The 10,852-nt window shown below is 32.7% G+C and overlaps 1 protein-coding gene across 1 annotated transcript; it reads right to left on the bottom strand.

Moving 5' to 3' along the window:
- Positions 1-5,458: 5,458 nt before the first annotated feature.
- Positions 5,459-7,446, bottom strand: LOC100260341 (UDP-glycosyltransferase 74B1). The gene is made up of 2 exons (XM_002267629.4): positions 6,614-7,446; positions 5,459-6,436 (listed from the first exon to the last, which is right to left on the bottom strand). Exons 1-2 carry the CDS (start codon positions 7,388-7,390, stop codon positions 5,693-5,695), a joined length of 1,521 nt encoding a protein of 506 aa, XP_002267665.2. The 5' UTR covers positions 7,391-7,446; the 3' UTR covers positions 5,459-5,692.
- Between the last annotated feature and the right edge of the window lie 3,406 nt (positions 7,447-10,852).

Here is a 10,852-nt window from a genome sequence, read left to right as displayed (position 1 = left end):
TTATGCATGCAATGCTATGTACTAGACTAGACATTTGCTTTTTGTAAGAATGGTGAGCAGATATGAATCCAATCCAAGACTACAACATTAAATGACAGTCAAACATATACTCAAGTATCTTCGAAAAATGAGAGATTATATGTTGGTTTATCATTATGATGGGTTAGTACCCCTTAAGTACGTAAATTCAAGTTGTTAGCTTGATAGACTCTCACAAATTTACCTCTGCGTTTGTGTTCACTCTGGGTGGTGGGGCTCTTAGTTGGATAAGTGTGAAACAATCTTGTATTGTTAACTTCACTATGGAAGTCAAGTATGTTATCGTTTTTGAAGTAGTAAAAGAAGTCATCTAGCTTAGAAATTCCTAATGGGACTTAGGTAGTACCCTTGGCTATATCATCCTTCATGTTGTTTTATAATAACAATAGGGTAATCACACATTCTAAAAAACCAAGAAACCACTAAAAGGATAAACACATAGAGATGAAGTATTACTTGATAAATAGTAATAAGAGAAGACATGATTGTAAAGAAAATTACTTCTGTAACGAACTTGATAGATCCTTTTACTAAGACTTTATTTACCAGAGTCTTTTATAGTTATAAGAATAGTATAAGTGTCAAATGTATTCCCAGCATGCTTTAGGGCTAATAGGAGTTTGTTAAGATAAAACCCTAGAAAACATGATATGATGCAATATATTTTTGACTTATTAATAAACTTGTTTATTTATGATTATGATTATCTTTATTATCCTTTTTACATTAATTCTTTATCTGAGTATTCATATTCATATCACTTGCATTATACATGATTTAGGTTTATTAAGAGTTACACAGAAAATACAAGTCATGGGATCCTTGCAAAGTGACAAATGGTTCACAATCAATTCATAAATTTAGGCAATCCAATAAGGACTGTAGTACACTATCTTCAAATTGAAGGGATAACTTATCTTAATTATCAAGATAGCTTTCCCATGATGAGTATAGTAGTGTGTATGATTACATATTGGACAAGACTTATGGTAAATTATGACATTAACTATCAAGTTATCATTATTCACGAAGTTACTATATTGTATAGACTCTCAACCTTGAAAGAATATTGAATCTGTGTTGAAATCAATAAAAGGTTTTATCCTATGGGTGAGAGCCTAAGGTGATCACATATTCCCTCTATATTGGATCACTATTGATAGAGGATGGTGACAATAGGTATTCTCAATAGAGACACCATGATATGTCATAGGATTGAGACAATGAGTCCCCTTGAGTGATCCTAAGGGCATGTGATTAGGAAAATTATGATCATAGTAATTCCTTGGGTGAAATTTGATATATGTACTTCGTGAGTAGAGTATGTCAGTTGATTACATAATAAAATGATCTATAAATCAAGATTGGAAAGGTAATCTTGAGAGGTTGATAACACTACCTTATTAGATTACAAACATCAATTTATGAGGGATTTGCATGCAGTGGATAGTAGGTCATAGACCCAAGCTTTATCTTATTATAATATCATAGAATACTAGTTAAATGTCAATAATGCAATGCTCTAAATGATTTTTGTTATGCTTATCTTTAAGGTTGTAATAGTTATGGTATGGTTTTCATGGATTGGTCTTTGCATAGTTATTAAGAGGTTGTGTCAATTTCATAGTTGATGTCAAGGTCGTTCTTCACGTGAGGGGTCGTATTTTGCAAGTGGTGATCATCTCTTATGTGAGGACAATGTGCTACACTATAATGGAGATAAATGTCTAATCCTATTTATAATTTTGTAACATAGTGGGCCCCTTAATAGTGAAAAGGAAAATGTCGTGTGGTGGTAGTACATCTTTCATATTAGCTTGACACATAACAGAGGATCTACATGTCTCTATATCTTATCCTCATTTTCTAGGATCTTTTGATGAAATGAATAGGAAAATTGAGGTGGTGAGTTTTTCACCTCTGAATGGCATCTTGGGTAAGTTAACTATCACTTGCATTTATAAAAAGAGGATTGATTCTAAGTAGTTTTGTTTTTCTATTTTCTTTTTTTCTCCATTCTTGAATTCTTATGGTAATGACAAATTTTAACGAAATCAAGAAACACTATAAAGGGTGATAATTTGTTACATCCTCCTTCAAGTATGATTAAATTAGGCCTCATGTTCCTCTTGTGGATCAAAAAGACAAAGAGGCAAGGGCGTTTAGGCCGATCCCTTTCCAACGATCAAATTAGCCATGAATCAATGCAATGATAATGAATAAAGATAGAATCCTCTAAATGTGCCTTGTTATCTAGTTGGTTTCCTTCTTATAACTCCTTTTGGTAGATTGGTTATAGGAGGGTAGCAAAGAACATACCCACTATGCAATAATTAAAATGATTTCCACTATAGTTATCTTTAAGGCTCCAACTGTTATGAAATGATTACGGTATAACCTTTATGGATCATTTGTTACCTAATTATTTAGGAGGTTGTGTCTATTATGCAATTAATGTTGGGACCATTCTTTTAGTGAGGGTTTGAATTTTGTGAGTAATGATAGTCTGTTATGTGGGGACGACTTATGTAGTGATGTGATACTAACGATAGTTTAGTCATATGTGTTATGTTGTAGCATGGTGAGCCCCTTAATGTGCCTTGTTATCTAGTTGGTTTCCTTCTTATAACTCCTTTTGGTAGATTGGTTATAGGAGGGTAGCAAAGAACATAACCATTATGCAATTAAAGTTGGGACCATTCTTTAAGTGAGGGTTTGAATTTTGCGAGCAATGATAGTCTGTTATGTGGGGACGACTTATGCAGTGATGTGATACTAACGATAGTTTAGTCATATGTGTTATGTTGTAGCATGGTGAGCCCCTTAATGTGCCTTGTTATCTAGTTGGTTTCCTTCTTATAACTCCTTTTGGTAGATTGGTTATAGGAGGGTAGCAAAGAACATAACCATTATGCAATTAATGTTGGGACCATTCTTTAAGTGAGGGTTTGAATTTTGCAAGCAATGATAGTCTATTATGTGGGGACGACCTATGCAGTGATGTGATACTAACGATAGTTTAGTCATATGTGTTATGTTGTAGCATGGTGAGCCCCTTAATGTGCCTTGTTATCTAGTTGGTTTCCTTCTTATAACTCCTTTTGGTAGATTGGTTATAGGAGGGTAGCAAAGAACATAACCATTATGCAATTAATGTTGGGACCATTCTTTAAGCGAGGGTTTGAATTTTGTGAGCAATGATAGTCTGTTATGTGGGGACGACTTATGCAGTGATGTGATACTAACAATAGTTTAGTCATATGTGTTATGTTGTAGCATGGTGAGCCCCTTTATACTGTTATTACAAATGTCGTGTGGTTGTAGTCATCACTCCTATTTCATATATATTTCGTTCATCTGTGTGAATGTTTATCCTTTGATGCTTCATGCATTCCTTAATACCATTGATCAGATTTAATTAATTTATTGATGGCTAAGGTTTCGAAAAATTGAGTTCGAGAACTTAAGTATAAATTTTATTACCTGTTCACTCTCCCTAGCTAGTGTGAATCCAGAAAAAGGAATTAGCATGCTTAGACGTAAGCGCTCGCCTACCTCACCCCTGTAAATTGAACATTCCAAAAATCTATGAAAAATTATTCTGTTGCTCATCCTTGTCATCCCACAGTCCCTATATTTGACTTCAATCTCCCAGTGGTGGAGATTATATTTGAGTAAGGTGTGGGAGCGGATTCGCGGAAGAGTTTCCGTTGGGCGCCTGATGCCCATGTGGCGATAATTGAGGGTAATTGCTGATACGACGACACCCCAGCTGAGGTGGGGTCACCTGGATGAGCGTGGCTTTGGGTGCTTCTCTGTCAAACCTCACAGCTAGGATCAACAGAATTTAGGAGCTCAGAAATCCCAAGGGGGAACCACATAGGAATTCGAGAATTGTTTGTTTTGAGTCTTTGTCATGTCCCGGTTTTGGGTGTCAGCAACCATGAGATGGCTTGAGACTCTGTGTGATTTGTTGGACATGGATGGAGTGATGTGACTGGGCATGGGCTGAGTGATCGGTTGGACATGGATGAAGTAATCTGCCTGGAGGTGGTTGCAGTCTTTTATCATGTGGTAGTGAAGAGCCCAACAACCCAAGAACATAGAACCATGTAAGTTATGGCTCTTCTCTGGCACTTTTTTGGTGTAGGACCATAAAAGCAGAGACCCTCCAATCCTGAATCATCCTGAAATTTTTTGTGGCTGCTATCCGTCTACCTAAGCCTTTGTCTATTTAGCATTTTATGACAAAGATTCGACAGAGTTTTTCCAGAATTTATTTCTGCATCTGTAGGTCCTTATTAAATTTAAAACTGAGACATCTTTATTTTAGGTATTGACCTAAATTTTGAATCTAAATCTTAATCCACAACCTAATGCTTGTACAACTTAATGTATTTTCTATTTGGGAAGGAGAGGTAAGAGATTGGATTGGAGCGCTTGATGAATATTGAACAATGATAAAAATATCGAGTTATATCATATATCGAAAAAGGTGGATATGATATATAAGTTAAATATATCGTTTGACAAAAATATCGATAGCACTCACCCATAAATCGGTTACTTGTACATCGGTAATCACATATATATCAGAGATATAAGTAAAATATCAGCTCTAAATGAGAAAAAATCGATAAAAAATTAAATTATTATAAATATGTTTATTTTAATTACCTTATAATTTTTATGTTAATTAAAAAAAATATATAAAATCATAAATAAAATTATCAATATTTTTAAATAATAATATTTTGTGTCAAAATGTATCAATATTTTTAAATAAAAATCATAAATACATTTAAATCACATAATTAGTACTTGCAATAATTTAGTTTTAAATTAATTATTTTATTTTATTTTGATATTCAAGTGTAATAATAGTATATTGAGAATAAATTAACTTAGTACATTTTTAAATTAATATATCATTGAATTTAAATTAGTATATTTTTACAATTAATTAACATATTTTCAATAGAAGTAAGTAAATTAACTTAGTATAGTAATATATTTGAATCATATAATTACTTTATTTGTAATAATTTAACTTCATAATGAGTGTACACTTACAAAATTCACATTTTTTATCGATGAACACGATATAATTAAATTTAATATCATAAATCATATCATACATATATCAATTTCTTTAACAAAATAACTTTAAAATGTATATTATACTTCTAATTTTATTTTTAAGAGTTTTTTTTTTTTTACATTTTCATACGTTTTGTTTAGTTTTTGATTTACCAATATTTTATTTCAAAATACATGTCGATATATTTCTTATATAACCATAAAATCCAAATACCGACATATTTATGATTATCAATATTTTTATCATTGATATTAAAATATGTATTCACGTGCGTATTGAGTACCTTTGTAAGGAGCGGAGGAAACATTCACTAGCGAGTTGAGGATGGACAAGGACAACCCCATATCCTTTTGTAGACATTGTTTACATGGATTCAAATAGGGATATTCTTGACTAACCTTGTCAATGATTAAAACAAAGCCTTAGAACATAGCCAATAAAATGCTAGCATAGACGATAACAAACAACAAATTACAATGAAAAATTTAGAGGAAACCACACAGTAACGAGAGAAACAGACTAGCCCAAACAATGTTCCTATCTACTGCCCATTCAAATACTTTCTCCTTTCTTAGCTGCAGACATCAACTGCTCCACAAATTGGTTAATGCATTGATCAGAGCTCCCTCCTTCACTGATGGCTTCCTTGGCCAATCGCCTCCATTTACCGGCATTCCTCTTGATCTCTTCGCTTCTCTTCCCTACCATTACTTCCTTCAAGCACATTAAGAGTTCTCCTCTCCTTACAATTCCCAACTCATCCTCCTTAGCTCTCACCCCCACTTCCCAAATCTCCTCCACAAACTTAGCATCAGTGTGTTGGTCAGTCCATTGTGGCACTCCCACCATGGGCACACCCAAGCTCAGCCCTTCTAGCGTTGAATTCCACCCACAGTGTGATACAAAGCACCCGATGGCTTCATGTGCTAGCATTTCCAGTTGGTTGCACCATGTCACGATTAGACCCTGCTCCTCTGCTGAGTCTATGAATCCTTCTGGCAATTTACTTCGTTCGGACTCCTTCACCACCCACAGGAAATGTTGCCCACTCGCCTTCAATCCCCACGCGATCTCTTCCATTTGTTTTGCCGACAGTGACACCATACTTCCAAAGGAGACGTACACCACCGACTGGGGTGCCTTCTTTTCCAGCCATTTGATGCACTTGTCGCTCAGTGGCTTCCATAGACTCGCTCCATATCCTTTGTCCCCATCAATCCGGCCATCCAGGTAGGCTGACGGCACCATTGGACCGACCAACATCCCTGGCCAGAGCTCTGATATGGATTTTGCCGCCTTTCTCCATCATAAACATGCACAAACCAGAATATTAGCCCTCAAAATAAGATATTAACTCAAACAGCTCTAGTATATTTGCTTCCAGAGTATCCAAGTATTTTATTTGTTCCCCTTTAAGCAAATACTAAGCATCCTAAAATTCACAGGTTAATGAAAGTTAATAATAGTAGGTACCTCGCCTTCTAATTCCTCAAAGGAGTTCCCAATTACCCAATCAACGTTGTCCAAATTAGAATACTGGCTCAATTTCATAGTCAAGTAAGCCGGGTAGCTTTCTGGGAACTTAACAAAAGTTGGCAAGTCTGGGAAGTTCAATGGAGGCAAACCAGGCAGCAACAAGGGAGTGTCCTCTAGCTTCACCGGCAAAGTAAGTAGGCCATGGTGTATGCGGCAGAATATGGCGCACACGGTGGCGGAGTTTGTGAAAAACGCAGCTCCGTGTATGCCATGTTCCCTGGCAACATTTAGAGCCCATGGGAGAAATGAATCGTATAAAACACAATTGATTGGGTGGGTAGTGTGTTGGTGCTTGTGGATGAGTTGGGACAGAGTTCTGGAGCCGTTGGCCTTGAATGCATTGAGGTATACATCCTCCTTTCCAGCTTGAGCAAAACCACCCTCATCGAAGCCATCAGAGATGGGCTCCACCCCAATATTTGGTGCACGGATGAAGTTGACTGTGTAACGGGTTGTTGCTAGTGTAGCTTTGACACCCTTCGAGGCTAGGCGTTTGGCGAATTGGAGGAGAGGATTGATGTGTCCTTGGCTGGGGTAAGGTACCACTACTACATGACCTCTGTACTCCATTTCTTTTTCTCCTTTCTGCTGCTGTGTTTCATTCCGCCTGCAGTATCCTCCTTTATAGAATGGGATCAGTTGCGGCAGCAGTTCAATTTCTCCTCGGCCCCAGAAGGGCCTGATCACATGGGATACCAATGTTATTGAGTACATTTAACTTGTAGCCCATTTGGAGTTTTGGAAAGAGAGAAAAAAAAAAATTAATCTTACAAAGTGATGCATTGGTATGGACCCAAGCTTTTTCTTTTTCTTTTTTTTATGTGTGACATAACACATATTAAGTTAATTTTAAAAAATATTTTAAACTAATATTAGTACTTTCAGTCTTGCTTTAAAATAATTTTTTAGAACAATTTTTTAAAATTATTTTCTAATTTTTATAGAATAAAAATATGTTAAAAAACCTAAAATGTTTTTAATATTTTTAAAATAATTTTTATATTTGACATTTAGGAGTTCATATTGGAAAGCGGTGCGCCTGACTTTAGGAGTTGCCGACCTGTCTATTGATAAAAGGCTTCCACCAAATTGGCCTACTCTCAACCACGAGTAACACATTGATAGTTATATTAATTTCATTCTGTACCTAATTCCTAATAATACCTCATCATTTTAAGCTAAATCTTGATCGTTTAGAGATGGCTAAGAGAATATCCCATTTTAACAAAATATTTTAAAAATATTTAAAAAAATATGTTTTAACAAAATCACTACTTAAAATTTTCCATTGATGAAAAATTAAACGACTGTCATCAGAACTAATAGAGATGTTTGTGTTAAAACAATGTGAACGAGAGGGAAGTATGCATCCCATTTCAAGTCGATTACTTTCATTTGAAAATTATGGTTCTCTTTCTCTCTCCTTTTCATAAAAGCCACTTTTTTGTTGTTGATACTTTATATAAATAGTCAACACAAAATTATTAAAAGCATGTGGTAGTTGTCTAGGATGATATATTTTGAATGAATGACTTGAGTTCATATTGGCCTTTACATAAAGCATGCAATCATATTTCCACATTAATATAATTATGAACTAAAGTCAACTTTAATTTTGGACTTGTATTAAAAGGGGAAATTGCAAGTTTAATTTATTAAAAATTTGACATGATTTGATTTTACACTGGCTCCGGATGAATTTCTGATTTGGGTTTTACGTCATGGAACAAAGCGGCGAATTTTTCCTTTTGGAGTGATTACAAAGAGATAAGAAAATTGGATTGATGATATTTGGTAAGTTAATTTAATAATTTAATATAACTTAATAACTTAATTTAAGTCATTAAATAGATTAAGTATTTGATAAAATAACTAAATATCATAATTTAAAGTAAAAAAGTAACTTTAAATATTAAGTTAAAATAAGTAATTTATTCCTAATCTAAGATTTTTTTTTTTATCTTGTTTGTCTATGTTTAGCGAGAATTTATTCTACAACCATGACTTTAAATTTCCAATTATTTTTTATAGTAAATATTTTGTAGTTATTTTATACATCTGTAATATTTATAATATTTTTATTATGAATATTTAACAAATAAATTTACTGCTTAAGATTAATGAAAGTATAAATATTGGTTAAAGACACTAAATATGTTAATTTAATAATCTAGAATAAATTTTAAGTTAATTTTATCAAATTATCTTAATACTTAAATTAAAAATTAAATAATAAGTCTTAGGTCATCAACTTAAAATTAAGTTAAATTATTAAGTAAAAAATATTAAGTTTTACTAAACATCATCTCACTCTTGGTATCAAAGTTTATATATGCATAAGGCGTGAATAAGTAAATCTAATTTTAAACTGTCTTAAGCTTAACTTTCTTAAACCTTATTTCTCTAAGTATATAAATCAATTCAATGGCATCCATGCATACAAGAGATACAAAAAAACTAGTAATGGCATAATAACAAATTGACTATACATGAAAATTCTCTATAAAATCTTAACCGAAATCTTTGTAAATATAAAATTATGGGTCTATCATTTGCAAATTAAATTCATTAAATCTAAAAGAAGTGTATGGTTTTACCTTATTGAGAAGTCACCTTCTCATAAGAGATTTATACAAACTAACAACACCTACACTACTTCAAGTCTTCCACACAATACTTGACTTTGTATTGAAGCACCTTGTAAAGAGTTTTCTTAAAAGAATTTTGAGAGTTTTAGATGCATGTTAAAGTAGTGTAAAGACAATGTTTTGGATATTTATACGTATTAAACCCTAGATTTGTAGATTGTGTCTAATTAAGAAACCATATTTTTAAAAAATAAATAAATAAAAGTTGAAAATTTTAAAATAACTTTTTAGGGGGGAAATTCGTAAGACACTTGAGTGTTCTCTAATGGAGCGTTGGAGCATCCTCGGTTGGACGTTCGAACATCCAACAAGGTTTTCTATTTATTTTTATTTTTATTTTTACACTTTTGATTTTCTTGAGCACCTCAAACCATGTTCAAGCTTCCCTAACTCACTTTTGAGCCTTGACTCAATTCAAAATCTAAAACTTATCTTACATATGCCTTCATCTTGAAATTCAACTTGTTCTTTCGATGGATAAGTCCCATTTGAAATAGGCAATTCCAAATTAGTGGATCAAATTACTAATCAAATTAATGCATTAATAACTTCACCTTTAAAAATTTTGTGACAAAATAAAATATTATAATAAATCTCCCAACCTTTCAAACCTACGCTCTTGAATCTAAGTTAACCTTTTCTTCACCAAAAACACATTTGTGACATAAATGACACAAACGAGGCAACTTTTAGTCATCAAAACACAAAGTGTGCAAGGAAAAATGAAACATAAAAAAAGACATCTTCTCCAAGATGTATACATTCTCCTTTTTTTACCACAAAAATGAACAAAGATAAGTGTGTTGAAATACCCAAAAATACAAGATTGAATATTATTTCAAGATAAAGCAATAAATCATCATAAATATTCATCCAAGACTTAACAAAATGATAGCCAATAAAAATTTTCACTCATGAAAAAATAAAATAATATAATTGTTTATGTGAACATCATTGTCACGTCATTAGTACTAGTAGAGATGTTCATGTCAAAGCAATGTGAACGGATGTGAACGGAGGGAAAGTATGTGTCCCAAGTTGGTTACTTTTATTTAAAAAATTTAGCTATAACATCATTATGTATCCTTTTTTTTTTCTCTCTCTCTTTTAACACTTTATTCATAAAGCAACCTTTTTGTTGTTAACACTTTGTTTATATAGCCAACAAAAAATTATTAGAAGTGTTTAGTTCTTATCAAGGATAATATATTTTGAATGGATGATTGAGTTCATACTAACCTTTACTATAACTGATGCAATCATCATTTCCCTAATAATATAATTAAGAACTAGTACAAAATTATGTAGGCTCCTAATGAATTTCTTATTTGGGTTTTAGGTCATAGTATAAAATTGCAATTTTTGTCTTTTGGAATCCTTACAAAGAGATAATAAAGCATTATATATGATGTTCATCGAATTGGACTGATAGTAATAACTATTTGGAAACTCAATTTAATGATTTAACATAACTTAATAACTTAATTTATGTTATTAGATAAATTAATGTTTGATAACATAACTTAAT

Source organism: Vitis vinifera, chromosome 1 (assembly GCF_030704535.1).
Source record: "Vitis vinifera cultivar Pinot Noir 40024 chromosome 1, ASM3070453v1".
Classification (NCBI taxonomy): Eukaryota; Viridiplantae; Streptophyta; class Magnoliopsida; order Vitales; family Vitaceae; genus Vitis; species Vitis vinifera.
Note: the sequence above shows the minus strand (reverse complement) of the source record. Positions and strands in the feature narration are given on the sequence as shown.

What these genes read in the sequence shown, in the direction of transcription:
- LOC100260341 (XM_002267629.4), bottom strand. Translation starts at nt 7,390, where the DNA reads ATGTACTCAATAACATTGGTATCCCATGTGATCAGGCCCTTCTGGGGC. An exon ending in TTGAGGAATTAGAAGGCGAG is followed by an intron (nt 6,437 to 6,613) that starts GTACCTACTATT and finishes TGATGGAGAAAG; the next exon opens with GCGGCAAAATCCATATCAGA.